Source organism: Capricornis sumatraensis, chromosome 3 (genome assembly GCF_032405125.1).
Source record: "Capricornis sumatraensis isolate serow.1 chromosome 3, serow.2, whole genome shotgun sequence".
Lineage (NCBI taxonomy): Eukaryota > Metazoa > Chordata > Mammalia > Artiodactyla > Bovidae > Capricornis > Capricornis sumatraensis.
Window position 1 is genome coordinate 33,523,069 of NC_091071.1, and position 23,979 is coordinate 33,547,047.

A 23,979-nucleotide genomic window follows, 5' to 3' on the forward strand; every position below is an offset into this window, starting at 1 on the left:
TTCCTGCACTGTTAAATGGGAACAGAAATACATTTGCTGAAAGGTTAGTGTGACAATTAAATGCGGTTAGACTTCTCTGCTTGGCTAAGAGGGTCACCCTGATTTTCCCAGCACTTAAGGGGCTCCAGGAACACAGGCCTTGCCATTTGAACACTGAGATGAGTTGTCACCTGTGCTCAGCTGGTGCCTGGCACAGAGTAAGAGCTCCTTTGAAGTGATGGTGTCATGTTAGGACATTTAGGAAGCATGTAGAGGGGAGCCCCAAGGGAACTGTCTGTATTTTCATTAATGCTGCACTGGTGGGTTGGAGTGTTTGGGGCTTCATTGTCGTCATTGTGGTTCATTCTTTCCTGATGACAGCAGCCGCGGTGGTTCCAGCTCTCATTAATCAAGCTCTCGGTATGTGCCGAGAACTGTTCATGCATCATCTCATCACCACAACCTCTTGAAAGCGGGGACTGAAATTCCCTCCCTTTTGAAAATGAGAAAACGCAGCCTCCGAGAGAAGATGGATGTTGCCCAAGACCCTGACATTAGCAAGACAGAGAGCTAAGACTTGAACCCTCCGTATATTTGGCATCAGTGGCTATGCCAGGTAGACTCCCCAAACACCCAGATTCCCAAATGGAGAAGCGATTTCCTCCGAAGGCTTGGATTCCAGCGCTGTTCATGGATATTTCTTAGGGAACATCAGGGCATTTTGAAGAAGACGTTTCTACTAAAATGTTTACCACCAGAGCCTGCCCCTTCCAAGTATCATAGGAAAGCCTGGGATTCTCCTTTTTCCAAAATAAAGCTGCCGACTTCAGCGCCCCGGCAGCCCCTCTGTGTGTGACAGCCAGAGACGGGAACGTAATGAACGGGACCTGTTTGCTTTTCCTCCTCGCTGAAACAGATAATGACAAGCGATTATTATTGGTGGCAACTTGTCACATCTTTCCTTTTGGTCATGACAGCACGGCTGTCAGACTGACTGAGAGGAAGCCAAGCTCAGTAGCATATGAAAGAAAAAACAAAATACCCCCCAAAATCAAGGAAGGATGAAGAGCTCATGCAAGGAAGAGAGATACATGTGGAGAGAGGCAGCTGCCCCCGGGGGAAGAAGCAAGGATCAGAAAAGGGAAGGATGGCAAAGGGACATGCCCTACTCTGTGGCCCAGATTCTTCTGATCCAAGTTTGGAAGATGAGTGAAGAATGAGTCACATTATTCTCCATTTTTTTCCCTTCCCTAAAATGGTCAGGAATCTTTGGTTGCCAGTGACAGAAAAGCTAATTCAAATTGGCTTAAGCGAAATGAAGTCACTAATTGGCTATTAACTGGGACATGCAAGGACAACATCCTGATTCTTTCATCTTCTCTTACGTAGAAAGACAGTGACATTGTTAACTGTGACATCTGCTTTGGGTATTAAGGAGAATACTACAATTAAAAGTCCAAAATAGTGTAGCTGTTGTTCAGACATCCAAGGAAATAATTAGGTGGCACTAAAAACCCTCTTGATGAAAGTAAAAGAGGAGAATGAAAAAATTGGCTTAAAGCTCAACATTCAGGAAACGAAGATCATGGCATCTGGTCCCATCACTCCATGGGAAATAGATGGGGAGACAGTGGAAACAGTGTCAGACTTTATTTTGGGGGGCTCCAAAATCACTGCAGATGGTGATTGCAGCAATGAAATTAAAAGACGCTTACTCCTTGGAAGGAAAGTTATGACCAACCTAAACAGCATATTCAAAAGCAGAGACATTGCTTTGCTGACTAAGGTCCATCTAGTCAAGGCTACGGTTTTTCCAGTGGTCATGTATGGATGTGAGAGTTGGACTGTGAAGAAGGCTGAGCACCGAAGAATTGATGCTTTTGACCTGTGGTGTTGGAGAAGACTCTTGAGAGTCCCTTGGACTGCAAGGAGATCCAACCAGTCCATTCTGAAGGAGATCAGCCCTGGGATTTCTTTGGAAGGAATGATGCTAAAGCTGAAACTCCAGTACTTTGGCCACCTCATGCGAAGAGTTGACTCATTGGAAAAGACTCTGATGCTGGGAGGGATTGGGGGCAGGAGGAGAAGGGGATGACCGAGGATGAGATGGCTGGATGGCATCACTGACTCGATGGATGTGAGTCTGAGTGAACTCTGGGAGTTGGTGATGGACAGGGAGGCCTGGCGTGCTGTGATTCATGGGGTCGCAAAGAGTCGGACACGACTGAGCAACTGAACTGAACTGAACTGAACTGATGGGTGTAGCTCAGCTGGTAAAGAATCTGCCTGCAATGCAGGGGACCCTGGTTTGATTCCTGGCTTGATAAGATCATCTACAGAAGGGATAGACTACCCAGTCCAGTATTCTTGGGTTTCTCTGGTGGCTCAGTTGGTAAAGAATCTGCCTGCAATGCAGGAGACCTGGGTTTGATCCCTGGGTTGGAAAGATTCCCCTGGAGGAGGGCATGGCAACCCACTCCAGTATTCTTGCCAGGAGAATCCCCATGGACAGAGGAGCCTGGTGGGCCACAGCCCATGTGCTCACAAAGAGCTGGACACAACTGAGCAACTAAGCACAGCACAATGACAACAAGGCTTCAGGTCTGGCTTGAACAAGGTGCTCAACACGACATGGTAACTCCAAGTCGCACATCTCCATCTTGTCCTAACCCTAATTTTTTCCTTTGACTCTGATGACTTCCTTCTCAAGATACTGTGTCTTGGTGGGATGGTTGTTAGAAATTCTGGCTGAATATACTTACAGGTTTAAGTCTAACAGTAAGAGAAACTCTTTCTAATTGCTCTCCCACAAATCCCAAGAATCACTCTGATTGCACCACTTAGGATGTGTTCCTACCCATGAATTAATTGCCAGCCCTAAGGGAATTGGGTGGGCCAGTTGGTTTGACTGAGAAAGGGGAAATGATGGCTCCCTGTGGAAATTTACGATGACCCGTAAAGGAGGAAGAGATGCTCAGCGGTCGGAATGGCAGATACCCATGGTGTGGCTCAGGGAGGCTCATGCTTCTTTAAGAAAAGGAATCTGAAATAAAAATGGCTTTAGGTGCACAGAGAAAGGTCAGTAGGCCAGTTACACTTGGGACCTCCAAAAAAAGATGCTCTCGCTATCAGCTCTTTAGAGACCTGGCTCAGTGATCTGATCAGGTAGAATTTCCCTCTGGTTTTCTCTGTGAGAATGGGTAGACCTAGAAGGCGATGGCACCCCACTCCAGTACTCTTGCCTGGAAAATCCCATGGATGAAGGAGCCTGGTAGGCTGCTGTCCATGGGGTTGCAAAGAGTCAGACACGACTGAACGACTTCACTTTCACTTTTTGCTTTCATGCATTGGAGAAGGAAATGGCAACCCACTCCAGTGTTCTTGCCTGGAGAATCCCAGGGATGGGGGAGCCTGGTGGGCTGCTGTCTATGGGGTCACACAGAGTCGGACGTGACTGAAGCGACTTAGCAGCAGCAGCAGCCTCAGACAATCTATAATCGCTAACAACCCTGTTTGGAAGGCTTGAGTCAGATGGTCACCCGCAGGTTGACAGAGCACCGGGTGAAGCCAGCTTGGGCCTTTGCTGCATCCTTGCATAGAAATAAGGGCCTGAATCTCAGCAGGTGTCTCTTCTTGGCCAGCCCTGCTAATGATCCAGAGAGCAGGACTGGTCTAAGAGTGAGGATATGCTTCTGAGGAATGTGGGGGATGCTGGACTGTCCTGAGCTAGTTGCAGCTGGAAGCAAGGCATAATCTCTCCATGCCTCTGTGAAGTCTCTCCTCTGGCACTGTGGTATCTGTTAGAGGGAGGGCTTGACTCTGGATGGTGAACTGGGATGAGCTCTGAATGGCCCCAGCAGACATGGTTGTCCTCGCCACACTATTCAAGGTTAGGGCACCAGGTGACTGAATGATGTAGCAAACAGTTACCTGCCTTCCTGCATCTTCAAGGGAGGCTCCCCTCCTGGCACAGGTAGGAATTCCAAAGAGAAAAATGGGGCTGGCTCACATGAAATGCCAACATCCCCAAAGTTCCAGATCCTCTCCCGAGCTAGGAGATACTACTGGTGCCTTTAGCAGAGGAATTCTTTGGAATAAAAAGGACCTAGGAATTAAATCCAGCCCCCTTGCCATGATCTTCAGAGCTCTCACTGTAACATGTGGGCTCTGCTGCCTGTCCTAACTTTTCTCACCACCCTCTTGATGGCAGATTCAACTGCAACTGTTCTGATCTTCCTTCTGTTCCCTGACCTTCCAGGCCCTTTCTTACCTTTGTGCATGCAGCTCCTTCTGCTTGGAGGGCTCTCCTTACCTCCAGCCCACTCCTCAGCTTTGCCTGGCTGACAACTCCTTTATTTTCTTTCGATCTGCTCCAGGGTAACAGACCAGATGATCAAAAAGGGCACTCCTCTCCCCTCCCTCCTTGAACTGCTGCCTATCTGATTTCCTTTCTCCTTATCTGTCTCCTCCCATGTGCTGTGCTTAGTCGCTCAGTCATGTCCGACTCTTTCTAACTCCCCCTGGGCTGTAGCCCGCCAGGCTCCTCTGTCCATGGGGGTTCTCCAGGCAGGAATACTAGAGTGGTTTGCCATGTCCTCCTCCAGGGGATCTTCCCAACCCAGGGATTAAACCCAGCTCTCCCGCATTGCAGGCAGATTCTTTAGCAGCCAAGCTACCAGGGGAGCCCATCTCCTGCCATAAGAATGTAAAGTTCCCAAGAGTGGGCATCTTCACTTTGGAAGCCTCCTTCCCTTGATTCCCTTTCCTAGAACAATGCTGGGCACATAGCGGGAGTTTGTTAATAGTCGCCGAATGAACGAGAGGCGATTCTAGATGGACGTCTCCTCCTAGAGCAGTAGACCCGCAGGCTCACTCAAGTCCATAAAGCACTGGTCTCCAGCTCTGCTCCCTTTCAGCCTTGCACCCTGGGGATGTTACTCCCCGTTTCATTCCCAGAACCGTGGCGCACTGCCATGCAAGGGGTTGATGAGGACTCAGAAGGGTGAGGGCTCCTGTCCTTGAGAATTCTAGTCTGAAGGACAGGCGAGATGCGTGCACCCAGGCAACCACACAGAGGGCTGAGGGGTGGGCTGGAACGATCACGGTGCTGAAAATTCAGAAAGGGGGAATATGTCGGAAGTGGGGCAGTAAGGAGGCCATGGTGGACATGAGACGAGGCTTCACGGTCAAGGTTACCATCTGTCCACCTCTACTAACTCCAGGTCGACTTGACTGAGCCCCCGCAACATGCCAAGCGCCTTATGCACTTTGTTGTTGTTCAGTCGCTAAGTGGCATCTGACTCTCTTCGACCCCATGGACTGCAGCAAGCCAGGCTTCCCTGTCCTTCAGCATCTCTCAGAGTTTGCTCACACTCATGTCCATTGAGTCGGCGATGCCGTCCAGCCATCTCATCCTCTGCCGCCCCCCCTTTCTTTTTGCCTCCAATCTTTCCCAGCATCGGGATCTGTTCCTATGAGTCAGCTCTTTGCATCAGGGGGGCAAAGGATTAGCATATTTAGGGGTAAATATATATCCTAGGATTCCTCTAGGTGAGATGCTGATTCAGTGGAGATGGCATGGAGCCTGGAAATCTGAAGGTATAAAACCTTCCCCAGGTAAGCTAATACATAACTAAGGGTTGGATGCTGAAGACTTGGGTTAGTGTTTTCAATCTTGGCTGCACATTAGACTTACCCAGGGGAATTAGGTATATTCTGAACTCCATCCCAGACCAACTGATTTGGCATCTTTTGGGGTCGGACTGGTAGGGGAGAGCATCAGCTTTGAAGATTTTTGAGCCTCTTAAAATGTGGTTAGTGACTGAGAAACAATTATTTTATTGTTCATATTTTAAGAATCAGTGTAAATAGTCATGTGTGCTCAGTACATGCTAAGTTGCTTCAGTTGTGTCTGAGTCTTTTCTACTCTGTGGACCATAGCCCACCAGGCTTCTCTGTCCAGGGGATTCTCCAGGCTGGAATACTGGAATGAGTTGCCTTTTCCTCCTCCAGGGGATCTTCCCAACCCAGGGACTGAACCTGCGTCTCTTATGTCTCCTGCATCAGCAGACCGGTTCTTTACCGCAGGGCCACCTGGGAAGCCCGTGGTCAGTAGGTGCTGTATTGGAAAGCCAGGCTAAAAGACAGTTGAAGGCTTAGTCGCTTTACATGGCTCCTTCCTTACTCCACCCCAAGTCATAGTGTTCTCCTTTGTAGTTATCTTGCCCGACACCCATCCTTCCCACTTTATTCTGAGAGGCTAGTGCACAGATTCAAGTGTTCCTCTCCTGGTCTCTGAATCAAAATTCTTCAGCTACCTTGGACACAGCTACCCTAGCTGGGAACCCAACACTCACTAGAAACCTAACACTAAACTTCTAATTTGAAGAGAGGAGAGGAAAGAGCTGAGAAAGGATTTGTTAGGTTATTTTTGACAAATGCTGGTCCACCAGCTCCCGACAAAAGCAAAATGGAAGATAGACCACAGATCATAAAATGGTCCAGTGAGGTTGCTTGGAGTGGAATTCTGTGTCTGTGGGGAATGGGGCTGGTGTGTTTTGGGGGCATGATGGACCGGGGAACGTATGAAGACTTCCTTTGGGTTTCTTTACAAGCACTCATTACTTAGCTTAGTTAGCTCTCTCAGTAATTCAGCTTATCACATGTTCATGGAGTCCCTGACCTCTCACAGGTGCTGATGGAGATCCTGAGTCCCAAACACTTGAGTCCAGACTGTGATGGGGTTGGTGTGTGTCTCCACTTTATCTTGAAGGCTGTTGGAGCTGCTGAAAAATGTAAAGAGGAGGGCCCTGTGGTCCAGCTTGAACGTTAGAAAGACAGATCCAGCAGCAGTGTGGAGGGTGCCCAGGGGAAAGGGGAGATCAGGGTAGGCACTCTAGATAAGAGGCTCCTTCTGTACAGTTAGAGAGAGAACTGCCAAGGGTCTGAACATGAGCAGGTGCGACAGGGAAAAGAAAATGAAGTAAACCCGTTGGGTGATAAAGATGATGTGGATGCGGCTTGGCTTGAGAAGTGGTGGACTACAGCCATAAATGAGGGAACAACCTGTCCGTGTCTTCTGAGAGGAGCCAAGTGAAGGATAGATCATGGATCATAGAATGGTCCAATGGGTGGAGGCTGCCTGGAGTGGGATATTGTGTTTGTGCGTGGTGGAGCTGGTGTGATTTGGGGAAACGGCCCCTGGGTGTGACTTCCCCGCTCAGTTCCGCTCTCCCGCATACCCTGCTTGACACCTGATGTGAGGTCGTTGCTACTGGTTGCCCATTTCTGAGGGATTTCCAGTTCGATGCCTCAAGAAAGATTAGTGGTGGTATTCACCACACACACACACACACTCTCACACCTTTCTCCTGTTCTGCATACCTGGAATCAGTGTTTCCCGGTAGCTAAGCAACCAGATTTTGGATTTGGATCACCTAGCCTTGAATCCTGCCTCTGCCATGTACTGGTTCTATGGGTTTGGGCAAGTTACATTCTCTGAGCCAGTGTTTTTAACCTTTAAAAATAATACTTGCTACTATATATCACATTGTATTATATAGAGAGGGGCTTCCCAGGTGGCTCAGTGGTAAAGAACCCACCTGCCAATTCAGGAGACACAGGTTTGATCCCTTGGAAAAGGCAGTGGCACTGCACTCCAGCACTCTTGCCTGGAAAATCCCATGGACGGAGGAGCCTGGTGGGCCACAGTCCATGGGGTCGCTAAGAGTCAGACATGACTGAGCGACTTCACTTTCACTTTTCACTCTCATGCATTGGAGAAGGAAATGGCAACCCACTCCAGTGTTCTTGCCTGGAGAATCCCAGGGACGGGGGAGCCTGATGGGCTGCCGTCTGTGGGGTCGCACAGAGTCAGACATGACTGAAGCGAGTTAGCAGCAGCAGCAGCAGGTTTGATCCCTGGGTTAAGATCCCCTGGAAGAAGGGCATGGCAACCCACTCCAGTATTCCTGCCTGGAGAATCCCATGGACAGAGGAGCCTGGCAGGCTACAGTCCATGGGGTTGCAAAGAGTCGGACACGACTTAGCGACTACACAGGAGCAACTTCATATAGAATAAATGCTGGTTGCGGTGATGACCGTGATGACGAAGGTGAGGATGGCTGGATGGCAATGCTGAAGAAGGTGGTGATGGCGGTGATATTGCTGCTGATGACGGAGGAGGTAGCAGGCAGATGAGAGGAAGAGAGATCCTCTAGTGAAACAGATCCAGCTTGCATGTATGTGAGCATTCTATTCATCTGAATCCTCAGGCTCCTCGAGCTTGACATTTCTACTTTTCCTCTCATCCATGAAAAATGAAATAAAATATGCTTACTAGCTCAGTTGATACACGACAAGAGGAGCAGAAAGGACATCAGGGCTTAGCCAGGCGGAAAGCAAATTCCCAAGGAGTCTTTCAAGATCTTTGTTGGGTCTTTTGCAAGACTATGCTTTTTTGTTTTGGTGCCCACGTGGCAGGCAGAGGAAAATAAGCTATGGAAATGGGTTCCGGGTTAACAACAGCAGCCAGTTCTCTCTTGCTTCCTCGGGATGAGTTTCCTGCTCATTTATTTTTCTCACCAAATATTTATTGGGCCCCTACTGTGTGTCAGACAGGGCGCTAGGCTTTGAAGATACAAACGTGAGCAATGCTCACCTGCTGCTGAGAGAAGATAGAGGAAAAACAAATGTGTCAGCTTTGCCATTCATGTACTCAGGTCACAGAAATTCAGTTTCAGCTGGAGCTGGACATGGAGCATGAACACTGGTATTTTTTTTCTTTTTTTTTTTTAGCTCTCCAAGTGATTCTCCTGTGTAGCCAGCAGTGAAAGCCACTGGTGTGTGTAAAGAAACAATGGATAACATCTTGCAATAAGTCAGCTGTTGTCAGCGTGGGGCCATGTGGATTTTAGGGAAATCATTTACCCTTCTCCCTGTGTCTTTATGAGAAATGCCATCCACGAGGGTTATAACCACTGGCAGCACCTCATCTCTTGAGTAGTTAGAATCAAAGAGATAATGGGCGTGGGTGTTCTTTATAGCCTCTAAATGGGTACGTGTAATGAGAGTTGGTTTTAGACTCTATTAAGCATCAGACCTTGATCCCCATGGAGTCAGGTCTCACCCCGGGAACTCAGCAAGGTCTGGAGCATTCTAGAATGACAGTCACGGCAGGACTGGAACGCAGAGTAGAAAGCAGACACCCATAATCCCACACTTCACTGCCCCTCGACTCTGGGTTTGAAATGGTTTGTTCTGCTTCTGCAGAGCCATGAGCTTGGGGAGGGAACCACTTTTGCTCCAGAACCAAAGCGGGTGTCTGAAATCTGTTCCTCTGCCCTGGCAGCATGCTGCTGAGGGAGCCGGTGCCAGAGTTGGTCAGGCTGATTTGTGGGGCCTGAAGGGGGCAGGCTGAGTGATGGTGGGAGGAGGGATGTGCAGGAGGGTCAGCCTTTGCTGCCCAGGTGGGAATCGGAAAGAAGGTGCAGGAGGGCCTTGAAACAAAGGCCCATTTGGCACACACATCAGATGCTAGGTCCCAGGCGTGTGGTCAGACTCCCCCATCACCTCCTGCACGTCCATAGAGCCACCTTTGAAAATCCCAAAGCTAAACACAAGCCTTGTCAGTGCCTCGCTGTGCAATTATGCTTTTAAAAAAATTATTAAATTTACTTGAAATTTTTCCTTTGTTTTGTCATTGTAATTTGACTTAATTCATTAATAAAATGTTTTAAACTTAAAAAAAAAAAAGAAGGGTAATTACTGTACAATATTGTGATGGTTTTTGCCATATATCAGTATGAATCGGCCATAGGTACACGTGTCCTCTCTCCCTCGGGAATCCCCCCCCACCCCATCCCTCCAGGTTGTCACAGAGCCCCTGCTTTGGGTGCCCTGCATCATACGTCAAACTTACACTGGTTATCTATTTTACATCTAGTCATGTAGATGTTTCAATGATATGCTCTCAAATCGTCCCACCCTGTTCTCCTCCCACTGAGTCCGAAAGTCTGTTCTCTACGTCTGTGTCTCCTTTTGCAAATAACTTCTGGCTTTCATCCCTCCGAGGGGTATACATTGCCTTTGGTCCGCCGTGGTTTTGGAAGTTTAAGTTTCAGACGCCAATGGAAATGGCAGTGGTGCTTGAGGTCCGTAAAGGACATTAGCCACGGTTTCTCTTCAAAGCATGATTCATCTCTTCCTTCTCTTGGTGCAGCCCCTTGGGCTCAGGATGAACGGGCTGGATGATCTGGTTTTGGACGGAGAAGGGAATGCAAAACTATCATGTCAGTAGACCTGGAGATACCATTTTTACTTATAATAAGGATCTGACCCACTTAGGTTTCTGGCAGTGTCCATGTGGTCTATCTAGAGCAGGGGTCCCCAGGCTCTGGAATCTAAATGCCTGATGATCTGAGGTGGAGCTAACGTAATAGTGCTAGAAATAAAGTGCACAATAAATGTAATGCACTTGAATCATCCCTAAATCATGCCCACTGTCCCTGGTCTGTGGGGAAATTGTCTTCCACGAAACTGGTCCCTAGTGCCAAAAAGGTTGGGGACCACTGGGAGAACAGAGGATGAGGAGGGGAGCCCCTGAACCATGAGACTCAGACGTGGGTTAAATGAGCCTTTCACTCCTGCTGGTTCGTCTTATCCTCACAGCAGCCCTGTGGATGGTGTTCACAGTTACCGTGTCATAGGCAAAGAAACTCAGATCCAGGAGGTTTAGGTAGCCATGGTCACATGGCTAGCTGGGCTTCCTCTGTGGCTCAGCAAGTAAAGAATCCACCTGCCAGTGCAGGAGGTGTGGGTTTGGTCCGTGCATCTGGAAGATCCCCTGGAGAAGGAAATGCCAACCCACTCCAGTATTCTTGCCTGGAAAATGTCATGGACAGAGGAGCCAAGTGTGCTACAGTCCAAAGGATCGCAACTGATGACTAGGCACGTGGCAGTTAATGCAGAGCCAGGACTTGAACTCAGGTCTGACAGACCCCAGAGCCCGTGCTGTTTCAACTATAAAGTTTGACTGGTGTGCGTGAAGGGGTAGAGGGTCTAAACTGAATGTAATAGGTCCACGGGAGCCATCGATGGCTACAGAGGAGAGGAGAGGTGTGTGTTACAGCAGTGTTTTAGAAATTTCAATCAGGCAGCCAAGGACAAGGCTAATTGTTGAGATGCTCGAGTCAGGAGTGAATTACCAGGACTTCTCTGCTGGTCCAGTGGCCGGGAATCCACCTTGCAGTGCAGAGACACGTGTTCGGTCCTCAGTCAGGGCACTAAGATCCCACGTGTTCGGTCCTCAGTCAGGGCACTAAGATCCCACGTGTCCAACTCTCTGTAGCCCGCCAGGCTCCTCCGAGCGTGGAATTTCCCGGGCAAGCTTACTGGAGTGAGTTTCCATTTCCTTCTCCAGGAGAGCCTTCCAACCCAGGGATCGAACCCACACGTCCTGCTTGGCAGGTGAATTCTTTACCACTGAGCCACCAGGGAAGCCCTCTTTGTCAATAAAGGGTACACTGGTATATTTTGGGCATTGGATGGTGCAGTGGTTCCTCAGAATAGTGGGATGAGAATGTGGAAAACTTTCATTTTTTGGACATGACGTTCGAGAGTCACACAAAATGCAGGTTTGGATGCTGAATTCTCCCCTTTCTGCGCTGTGTTTAAATCAAGGACATCTCTCTCAGGCTGCACTCACACATCTGTCCCCTCATGCACTCCCTCACTCTCCACTTACTGACGGGTCATGTGCCAGAGCTTCTGCCAGGTTTCGGGGACACGGGTGAGGACAGCAATCTCTGCCCTTAAGCAGTTCGCAGCCTTGTTGAGGCATGATTTAAAGTGATTAGTCAATCCAAGAATATTGGATTTCTCCAAAAGCTACTGTAGGGAAAAAGATAATTATCCAAAGTCTTTAAATCTGTTACCCAATTTAATTGATTTAATTAGGTAAAATTCATAGAACTGTAATGTTGAAAGGGACCCAGAAGGCGTTTATTTCTGTTTTTTCTCTCTGCCTTCAGGCCACGCTGCACTCAATTTATCCCCCCAAACACCATGCACTTTAGGAAAAGGGGGATATTTCTAAGAACTGTAGCTTTTAGCCTTTTTGGATAAAATTTTCTATTCAGTGAGCATCCTCAGGGAAAATTATGCAGACTTGTTGAAAGATGTGACATGCACAGCTACAAAGTATTGCTCTGAAAGACATGAATGGAATCATCTACTCACAGACACACACATGCACACATGCATGAAATGGAATCGCCGTATCCATACAATTGAGGATGTGTTAAACATACATGGTAAGTACAGAAGGCAAAATGCAAACATGGCTGCAATATGATAGTTCAGTTCAGTTCAGTCGCTCAGTCGTGTCTGACTCTTTGCAACCCCATGAATCGCAGCAATATGATAAGGACCCTCTAAAAATTCGTTCAGTTTCCAGAAAAAAAATACATCTCAACAATTGTCAAACCCTGTTTTGCCATAATACAGGTTGATACTTTCTGTTTAGCCATCGTTTTCACACCATGCCAGTGGGTCCATGACATGGTTTAAGCACCTACTTTATGGACATCTTCAGTGATCCCAGTGGTGGTATTTTGGGAGGAGGGCAGGAAGTTGAACCAAAACCTGAGTTTGGATGCTGACTTGCCATGGACTGTCCTGAGGCTCATTTGCCCCTGCCAGCAGTTGCTGTTGCTCAGTTGCTCAGTTGTGTCTGACTCTGCGACGCCATGGACTGCAGCACTCCAGGCTTCCCTGTCCTTCACCATCTCTCAGAATTTGCTCAAACTCATGTCCATTGAGTCGGTGATGCCATCCAACCATCTCATCCTCTGTCGCCCGCTTCTCCTCCTGCCCTCAATCTTTCCCAGCATCGGGGTCTTTTCCAATGAGTTGACTTTTTAAATCAGATAGCCAAAGTATTGGAGCTTCAGCATCCAGTCCTTCCAATGACAGTACCAGCCTCACAGGATCATCACAGAAATCTGACAAGTTAAGGGTTTGGAAATGGCACAACTGTGTGCATCACCTGTTCTTTTTCTAAACAGATATTTGCTGTTATGATCAGGGTCATGACTTGGGGAGATGTTAGGACTATGAGGGACCCTTTAACCCAACACAAGTAACCATGTCACTTTCCAGGGTAAGCATTCAGGCACTCACCCTTATGCTCAGTATAAGATCTGACACGGCTCCTGAGGCGGTATGTGACAGGGTTTCTGCTAAGCTCTTCAACATCATCTCATCCCCCTACATCACAGGCCATCATCCATTTATCTCCAGCTCCTGAAACAGTCAAGATGTATCCCCAGGGCTCCTCTGACTACACTGTCCACTGGTTTCCCTCTTTTGAAACTTCAGCGTCTCCTTATGCCTCTCTTAGCAATCAGTTCATTGAAGTTACTCTTCCTCACTTTTATTCCATGTCTATGAAGGCAGAGACCATGTGTATCAAGTGCTAGCATGCTGTTGCCATGTAATTAGGTGATCAGCAAATATTTATTGATCAGAGAGATGTCCACCTGGTGTTTATCACAGTCCATATTTCACAAAAATCTAAAGTTCAAGTGACCGAAACCTTGCTCAGAATAGTTTAAGTGTGGCTTATGTAACCAGCAGGTCTAGAGTAATTGGCTCCAGAAACAACGGACTCCGGGTGCTCTGAGTCTGTCATCAGAAAGCTCCCCCATCTCCTGATGTTGTTTCCCGGCTTCATTTTCCAGTCCTGAGTCTGGGGGTCAGGTAGTGTCTGGGGACCCAAAGGGTTGGTGGTGTGATGAACTGGTAGATAGTGAAGCTGGCAAATTAACAGATGTCCTTCACTGTTACAGGCTCTGGGCTCCAAGTTGAGGGACCTCCTTCATCTCTGCATTTCCATTATCTATTCCAGAGTGTGGCCTACAGTAGGTGATCAGGAATATTTGCGAATGATCAGGCATGTGATTTCTTTCCCATCACTTCTAGGAAGGAGCTACAAAGACAGATGGTCATATGTAGGCTGCCTTCTGCCTCATTTGCTGTTTTGCTTTCTTTTCACCCCATGGCAGGATCCAACGTCTACCTTCTTCCAATTTGGAGCATCCATCCAGCAGCAAGCCACGGTCATGCTGAAGATCATGCAGGATTATGACTGGCATGTCTTCTCCCTGGTGACCACCATCTTCCCTGGCTACAGGGACTTCATCAGCTTCATCAAGACCACGGTGGACAACAGCTTTGTGGGCTGGGACATGCAGAACGTGATCACGCTGGACACGTCCTTCGAGGACGCAAAGACGCAAGTCCAGCTGAAGAAGATCCACTCTTCCGTCATCTTGCTCTACTGTTCCAAAGACGAGGCGGTTCTCATCCTGAGCGAGGCCCGCTCCCTCGGCCTCACCGGGTACGATTTCTTCTGGATCGTCCCCAGCTTGGTCTCTGGGAACACGGAGCTCATCCCCAAAGAGTTTCCATCGGGACTCATTTCCGTCTCCTACGACGACTGGGACTACAGCCTGGAGGCGAGGGTGCGAGACGGGCTGGGCATCCTGACCACGGCTGCGTCTTCCATGTTGGACAAGTTCTCCTACATCCCCGAGGCCAAGGCCAGCTGCTACGGGCAGACGGAGAAGCCGGAGGCCCCCATGCACACGCTGCACCAGTAAGAGGGGCTCTTTGCTTGTCCCCCAAAGTGGGACCAGAGTTTTGTCGTGGTTGTCTGTTTCAGTACTAACAGTCACACATGCTCCTTGCTGAACTGTGCAGAGAATAGAGGATGTTGTGTGTCTGCCTGTGGGATTTGCTGGCTTGCTTGTTTGTTCTCCTCTCCCCTCTTCCTCTCTTCTCATGTCCTTTTGTTTTTAAGTAACAGCATCCTTCCTTGGTTTTCTGCAACTTGCTTTTTTTACTCAACAGTATACCTTGGAAACCTATGCTTGAGATCTGTATATCTGCCTATCTTTCTATCTATCCACCTTCTATCTATAGTTATATCTTAAGTATAAATGTGTATATATGTGTGTATCAGTGTGTATATACACACATGTATATAAACATGTGAATGTATGTAGATGTATGTATTGACTGAGTGACTAACAGTCACTCTTTGTGTCTGGTCTTTGTGTCTGACTCTGTGACCCCATGAACTGTACAGGCTCCTCTGTCCATGGGATTCTCCAGGCAAGAATACTGGAGTGGGTAGCCTTTCACTTCTCCAGGGGACCTTCCGCACCTGGGGCTTGAACCCAGGTCTCCTGCATTGCAGGCAGATTCTTTACCATCTGAGCCACCAGGGAAGCCCAGATGTATGTAACCATACATATGAATTCATACGTGTGCAAATGCATGTGAACATATATATATATAGGTCTGCATATGAATATGTAAATATGTAGCTATAGGAATACTGACACTTCTTGTAACCTACATACTGCGTTCCTCAATAGGGCTATCCCAAGTTTTATTTATCCAGTCTTCATAATAATAGAAATTTGTGTTGTTTCAGATTTTTTCCATTAGAAACTAAACTTCAGTGATGATTGTCCTGACCTGACTTTTCACATACATGTACGAGTATCTTTCTAGATTTGTTTCTAAGAGGTAGACTTTTGGGGTCATGGAACATGTGCATTTGAAACTTTAAGTGCCTATTGCCAAATTGTCCCACCAAGTCACTGTGTAACTTATGTTCACTCTAGCAGCGTGTGAAATCACTCGTCTTCCCACGTCCTCACCAGCATGTTACACTTTGGGGCAAGTGCCCACACTGGCGCTCCTGGTCTTGGAGTTTGTATGTCTCTTCCCTTCGTATGTCCCAAGTATTTTTGCAGGTTGTTGGAAATCTTGGCAAGCATCACTTTTAAAGCTGCGCTGTATTCCTTCACGTGGCTGTCATAATTTAGTGAGCTACTCCCATCTTCGTGGACATTAAAGTTAGATTTTATGTTTCTGAGTAGCATTGTTTGTCTTTGCAGGCTGTCGTTATGGCTCAGCTGTTGAGATTTGGAAGGATCACTCCTACGCTCATTGTGCTTGTTTTTGCCTGATGTTGACTGATTTAATCCATGCTCATTTCTTAGATAATGAGCAGGATAGCACCGTGATGAAGGGACTGGGCTATAGAGTTAGACTTGTTGGCTTTCGAATCTTGTCGTATCCACCTTCCATGTAACTCGGACAGTCATTTTACCTTTCTGGGCTTCCATTGTTCATTGCAAAGTGGTAATAATAACACTACTTTCTAGGTGGTGATTCTCATACTTCAACATGCATCAGAGTCACTGGGTGGGCTTGTTAAAACAAGACGCTCTCAGAGTGTCTAGTTTCTAATGGAAAAAATCTGACACAGCATAAACTTCTATTGTTATAAAGATTGGATAAATAAAGCATGGGATAGCCCTGTGGAGGGCCCCACACTCAAGAGTGTCTAATTCAGTACCTCTGGACTAGGTGCCAAGAATTTGCAGTTCTAGCAAGTTCCTGGTGATGCTGATGTTGTCACTCTGGAGAACATGCCTTGAGAACCAACGTTCTAGGAGTTGTCATGAGTATTACTTGAGGTGATGCATGAAAAGTGCTGCTTAGCACAAATGCTGAGCACCTGGCAGTTACTTAATGATTGGTAGAGTGAGCAGTGAAATTGTTTTGGTCATCAGAAATTATAGTCCACAGATCCTGTGAGTTTATTACCCAAAGAATAACACATCTCTCTAAAATGTCTCAGGCTTCCCTGGTGGTTCAGATGGTAAAGAATCTGCCTGAAATGTGGGAGATCCAGGTTTGATCCCTGGGTCGGGAAGATCCCTTGGAGAAGAAATCACTACCTACTCCAGTATTCTTGCCTAGAGAATTCCATGAACCAAAGAGCCTGGCAGGCTACAGTCCATGGGACTGCACAGAGTCAGGCTCAATGGAGAGAGTAACACTAAAATGTCTCTGGAAGGTTTTAGGACTTTAAATCTGCTACAGTTCAGAGATAATTTCTGGTCTGGGGCTTGGTGTGTGTGTGTGTGTGTATGTGTGTCTGTGTGTGTGTGTGTGTCTGTGTGTGTGTGTGTGTGTGTGTGGTGCTTTAAACATTTTACCTGAAATTGACATTTACCTGAAAAGTGAACTTTTGGGTTAAGAAATCATGGTCCTTTGAAGTTTTCCCTTCCCCTATCTTCTTTCCCTCTTTAACAATCTTGTTTCTACATTGCTACTTTCAGCATTTTAAATAATTGCCCAAGTATCAGGAAGGAACTCAGATAAATTGGTGTGAAGCATAGGAGCATGTTAGAGTCAGGATTGCTGCCAGCCCAAGGCAAGGGCTGCACTAATGAATTCTTACTTTCCGTCATAAGTGCCCTGCAGCTGGAATATTTGTATGATTCTGATGGAAACATAACTCAATTGTAGGGCAATTGAAATATAACGTATACAGGAAAAAGAATTTGAGAAGGATAATTGGCAAGACAGTCAAATACTCTCTCCAGTGATCGCCCTGAATTCCATTCCTTAAAAAAAAAGAATAAATTCTACTGCTCTGAAATGTTGGCCTGCTATTTCCAGGAGTCATGCTTCAAATGCAGCAATGTTGTAGGTGGTATTTCAGCCCCAAACAAGTAATGCATTAAGTGCAGTGAGCCGTCATCCCAGCCTGGTGTTTAATAAAACATCTCTCTACCCGAGGAGTGCCAGAGGGTTCAGTTCACATGTGGCACTCAGGCAAGTGTTTGGGGTCCTTGCCACACTTCCCGACTAGCCCAGTGTTTATTAAACCCATCCCAGAAAGAGTAGGACCTTTCCAGGCAAGGCAAGGATGAGCAGCTGGAGAGAGTCCCAAGAAGGTGGTTTTTAGGGAAGGGGTTAAGAGCACTGTATCTCTGTCTTCTATCCATCACTCCTATCCAGAGAACCATGTGTTAGCCTCCAAAATCACACACGAATTAGCATACAACTTAAAGAATGTACAGTCTGATGAAGGTGGAGAAATTTGTCTAAAGACAACCTCGGGTAACAAGTAAAAGTGGAAGTGTTAGTCACTCAGTTGTGTCCAACTCTTTGCAACCCCATGGACTGTAGCCTGCCAGGCTCCTCTGTCCATGGGATTCTCCAGGCAAGAATACTAGAGTGGGTAGCCATTCCCTTCTCCAAGGGACCTTCCCCACCCAGGGATGGAACCTGAGTCTCCTACATTGCAAGCAGACTCTTTACCATCTGAGCCACCAAGCCCAGGGTTAGGTAACAAGGACTCTTTTTTTTTTTTTTTTTAAAGGAGAGAATAGTATCAAAAAGCTGAGTCTGATGAAACACCCACCCCTATACTCGAGCCAGAGAGCTAAGTGAACATGTCGTATTTGTTTCAAGTGTTTAAAAGAAATAACACAGTACTGATCAGGTAGAAGTCCTGCTTATTTCTTTCTCGCCATGGGAGAGAAAAACAGAAAAACACCACAGTGAATCTGGCATGTAACCAAATCCATGCACATGTTTTGAAATTTTGATGTAGACATATGTACGACCTTAGACCCAATGTGTGTGTGCCCTCAGTTGCTCAGTCATGTCCGACTCTTTGCAACCCCATGGACTGGAGCCTGCCAGGCTCCTCTTGTCCATGGAATTTTTCAGACAAGAATACTGGAGTGGGTTTCCATTTCCTCCTCCAGGGGATCTTCCTAACCCAGGGACTGAACTTGCATCTTCTGCATTAGCAAGCGGATTCTTTACCACGAGCACCACCTGGGAAGCCTTAGACCCAATGGATAGCTCTTTTTAATATATATAAGTGGTATCTGATATGTTGGAATTTCCTTTACCTCCACCTTATGGCTCAAGCATGGTCTATGAGGACAGATAGAATTCTAGCATATTCAACTTCGTTGCTTTTTTTGTATTCTGTTTTATGTGTTCCATCTTTTAGTTAATCATCTCCCTTTGATGGACATTTGGGTTGTTGACAGCAAGGAATCTTCAGTCTGGGTAACAGAGAACACGGGCTTCCCTGGTGGCTCAGTAAAGAATCCGCCTGCAATTCAGGAGACCCGGGTTCGATCCCTGGGTTGGGAAGATCCTGTGAAGAAGGGAATTGCTGGAGAATCCCATGGACAGAGGAGCCTGGCAGGGCTACAGTCCATGGGGCCATAAAGAGTCGGACACGACTGAGTGACTAACACTTTCACTTTTAGCAGAGAACACACGTGTCTGCACCCTGATTCAGACCCATCACCTTGTTCAGTGCAAGCCCATGACTCCAGATTTAGAAGTTCTCACGTTGGGCTTTGAAAGTTACCTTTTCAACTAGAGGAAAAAGTCTTAGTTTGCAAAGCAACTGTAAAATAGCTCTCATCACTCCCACTCCATAGTGAGGAGGGTGCAAACTAGCTTCGGAAGAGGTTCAGGTAAAGTCATACATGATGGATTCAGGGCGAGGTGCCGAGGGACTGGGGGTCCTGCTTTGACTGGTTGAGTTTGACGTCTTGGGTCTAATTAGGCACGTCCTCTGGTGGTCCTCATGGACATTGCTGCTAGTCTGGCACACAGAGTTTGGGTAGTTAGGATACTGTGCAGTTGTTCACTGCTGACAGTGCCGGCCCAGGCATAGAAGACTGCTTGCTGGGTTAATGACCCCACTGTGGACCTGTGTCTGTTCTGGTTTCAGGACAAAAATAGTGGGGAAAAGGGGAACTGTTCCTGATGTTTAATATTCCTGGTTTTAGAGGTGGCACTTGGGAAAGAACAGTCAGCATTTTCCCAAGTTCAAAAATAGCTCCGCCATGTTACGTAACCTGCGCCTTGCTGCTGCAAAGTTGCTAAACATCTGTTCCTTCGCCAAGCACAGAGCACATCGCTGGCAACTCCTGGAGCTGTGAAGGTAAACCGTTACCTGTTTCGTTGGCACAGAACCGAGAGTGCTCTGTCCTGTCCTGTCCCGAGAATGTCTCCAGTTTGCTAGTGGGTGGGGCTCCGGGAAGGGGGCACAAGATCACAGTTAAGAGTGTGGGCGCTGGAGCCAGGCTGCCTGTGTATGGATCTCTGATCTGAACTCTCCTGGATCTGAGACTCTTGAGCAGGTCACTCGATTCCTCCAAGTCTGCTCCCTCAGATATAACACGGGGATAAGAAAAGTTTTGTTTCTTAACCTAGAGCCTGGCACGTGGAAAGCGATCTGTAGATGGTTCTGAGTGTGTGTGTGTGCTCAGTTGTGTCCAACTCTTTGTGACCCAATGGACTGTAGCCCATCAGGCTCCTCTGTCCTTGGGATTCTCCAGGCAAGAATACTGGATTGGGTTGCCATTTCCTACTCCTGGGATAAAAGATTACTACTCTTGATTCAATGTGTGCACATTTGTGAGTTTCCTCATCCACTTTGGAGGGGACACATTTTACATTTATTGAGGAGGAGGTCATAGAAGGGAGATGGAAGGTGTTTTTAAGACCTGAGTGCTCTTGCCAGAGGATTACCTTGGGAGGAACGCTGTGAAGAATACCACTAGTGGGAAGAAGGGTAGTGTGGAGGAGAGAAAAATTCATTAGAAGGATAATTGCCAACTTGGTTTTGAATTAGCCACATATTTACCAAGTATTAGTTACTAAGTGCTCTGAATTCAGGTTTTAAAAAAAAAGAAGCCTCTATGTGTGTGCAAGGTGGTGGGGGGAGTCATTTCTTTGTATTGTAGTAGAATTAAATGGAAGTATATATGTACAGCACTCATCATTGTGCCTGGCATGTAGCAGTAGTTGTTATTCAGTCGCTAAGTCATGCCCAACCCTTTGTGACACCATAGACTTTAGCCCGTCAGGCTCCTTTGTCCATGGGATTTCCCAGGCAAGCATCCTAGAGTGGGTTGCCATTTCCGTCTCCAAGGGATCGTCCTGACCCAGGGATCAAACCTGCGTCTCCTGCATTGGCAGGCAGATTCTTTTACCACCAGCCACCAGGGAAGCCCCGCATGTAGGTGGTACTTCACAAGTAACTGTAAAGTCATTGTTGTCTTCTTCTTATGACGATGATGATCATTGTTATTACTTTAATTTTTGCTTATTATACTGCACGCTGTACACAGACAGGAAAGAGAGAAATGGAGGTATATTTCAGTCTCGTTTCTTGCCGATCCAGTTATGTCTCTGTGTCCTAGGGCTCCCATTTCAGTTAGGGGAGGAGGAGGTGGAGACGTTACTACACTGAAGTCAAATAGAAGCGCTCAGGTAGATCGATAGCCCAAACCAAGGCAACAAAAAAAATCTTCTCTTGGGTGAGTTATGAATTAGTATTGAAGGGAAGTTATTTGGCTTTAATTAATGATACCTGGCTTGACCACTTATGTGTTTTACAGTAACTTCCTGATTTATGAAGTCCAGTTTCTGCTTTAAGAAGCAACAAGATTGTAAATTATCACCCTGACAGGAAGGGAAATGGAAGGAAGATATATAAGTGAGAAAGAGTTTAACTCATATCCAAGTTACATTTGATACTTTTTTCAATCTTCCTTTCTAAAATAACCATAGGAAAAGCTGCTGGTTTAGTGACCCATTAAGAGACTGAGCTGAACCTGGTTGGCATATTTTTATTTGGTAATCAGAATTATCACTGTTGGTTTCTTTTTTTAATGCCAATAAAGGAGCCTGCTCACTTAATTCTCTGAGCTTTACTGGAGTTATAACTTCCCTGGGTGAATGTGATAACTCTCTGCAAATATTTATCTATGGGATCACTATGTGCTCAACAAACATTTCTGGCAGTGACACCAGGCACCCAGGAGACCAGACCATCCTCTGGGCCTGTGCTGTAAATCTGATTGGGAGTCTGGACTCAGGGATGGGGAAAAAAAGCTGAGCCTCAAAGAGATATGCAGTGAGAGAATCCTGCAGCCATGTGCCAAATTGAAAACCCAAAGCATATTCTACAAGGCTACGTGACTTTGCAGGCTTCCCAGATAGCGCTAGTAGTAAAGAAACTGCCTGCCAATGCAGCTGACATAAGAGACACAGGTTCAATCCCTGGGTCAGGAAGATCCCCTGGAGGGTATGGCAACCCACTCCACTATTCTTACCTGGAGAATCCCATGGACAGAGGAGCCTGGTGGGCTACAGTCCACAGGGTAGCAAAGAGAAGGACGTGTTGAAGCGACTTGGCACACACAGACACGTGACTTTGTGGAATGTGGCTCTGGATAGTGCTTTGTTCAAACCATTTCCTGGACTCACAGAAGGTTGTCTCTGGCAACTTACTTAACATCTTTGAGCCTCCATTTCCCTGAGTATATACAGAGATGATTCCAACCACAGAGGATTAAGGTAACATTTAAATCCATGGAATATATTTAGCCAAGCACCTAGGATGGAGTTGGCACCAAGCAAATGTTGATTTTCCTCCTTCCCCGGGGCCAAATGCACAGCTTGATCTAACACCTCCTGTGGCCCGATGGACCCACAGGAGGTGGGCTGTGCCCCCTGGGCCTTCAGTCGGGGAGCGAAGTCAGCAGCCTCTCTTCAGCATCATCTCTGTTTGTGGCATCTCTCCTGGAACATGGCCCTCTCTGTTTTCTGGCTGGAAGTCAGGAGTGCCGTATGCCAGCCCTGCAGTGCAAGTCAATCATTTCCAATTGGCATCCAATGAATAGCTCGACAAATGGTGGAAGCCTGATGCTGGCGACTTGAAAGGATCAGAAATCGTCCGTAACTTTACCTTGAGGGAAAGGAGGTTTGAAATGTTTTGAGGTCACACATAAAGGATAAATATTGTTCAAATTTGCCTTATATCAGATGCAAATTTTTAGATTCTGGAACCAGGCTGCCAACAAAAATATATATTGATCTTTTTCTTCCAAGGTTGAATACTAGGGATGGTTTCTTTTTGAAACTTGTTAATTTGATGACGTATACTAATGATCTGCTGCAGCTCTCTTCTGTGAAAAGATAATGCAAAGAAAAGCACCATCTTCAGTACTCTGGTGCCTGATGACAGAGAGTATGTTGGGGGCAAGGGGTCTTGATGTGTAAGCAGAGGGGCCAGTTATGAGACCGTAACATGAATCTCTGTAAGGCTGGGGGTTCAGAGACAAGTGGGTGGGGTTATGCCTGTTTTGGAAGTAAAATTAACAAAACATGATGGATGACTATGAAGTGGTAGAAGAGCTAGAATATTATTTTTTCACTTGTACAGCTGAATAAATGGTGGTACCTTTTACAAAACTGGAGAAGAAATAAGTTGGGGGAGAGTGAGCCAGGAATGGCATCTAATTTCAAACACGTTCAATTGAACATACCTTGGAGACATCCAGATGGCAATCTCAAGCAGGCAATTGGAGAGAAGAGTCTGAGTTCAGGCTGTAAATACAACATAGAGGTTTTGAGCTTACTGACAGCGGTTAAAGCCCCAGAATTGGGTGACATCACCTAGCGGGGAGTGAAGACTCAGAGGTGGGAGCAGGTTCCAAGATTAATTGGTAAATCACCCCCAAGGGGAAGGAGAACACTGGAGGAAACGAATTGGGCTGTGAATTTCAGCTGCCATCCACCTTTGGAGACTCTCCATTTCCAGCCTTGATTTTGTCGTGTAGCCTGGTGGGTGTCTGTGTGGTATCTGCTCTATGCTTTGCCATTGTTCAGTCACTCAGTTATGTCCAACTCTTAGACATGGCGATAGGAGCCACAGACCTTCCAAAGATCTATAGTCTATAGCCATTTCTAGTCTACCTGGGCTTAGCACAACCTAGGAGGGTTAAATAATCATACCAATAGTTTTGGCTTCCCAGGTGGTGCTAGTGGTAAAGAACTCATCTGCCAGTGCAGGAGACATAAGAGACTCGAGTTTGATCCCTGGGTGGGAAAGATCCCCTGGAGCAGGGCATGGCAACCCACTCTAGTATTCTTGCCTGGAGGATCCCGTGGACAGAGGAGTCTGGCAGCCTACAGTCCATGGGGTCGCAGAGTCGGACATGACTGAAGTGACTTAGCACGCACACACACACACACCAATAGTTTTAATCGATACATGGAAAAAGTAAAATTTATCTCATGATGAAC

General features: G+C 46.9%; 1 protein-coding gene across 2 annotated transcripts in view; it reads left to right on the top strand.

Annotated features, from left to right (window-relative positions):
* Window positions 1–23,979, top strand: part of GRIN2A (glutamate ionotropic receptor NMDA type subunit 2A) — a 440,082-nt gene that overhangs the window by 246,275 nt on the left and 169,828 nt on the right. For both annotated transcript variants that reach the window (XM_068968089.1, XM_068968090.1), the window contains one exon: window positions 14,043–14,635. In XM_068968089.1, coding sequence (XP_068824190.1) covers window positions 14,043–14,635 — 593 coding nt within the window. The remainder of the gene's footprint in view (window positions 1–14,042; window positions 14,636–23,979) is intronic.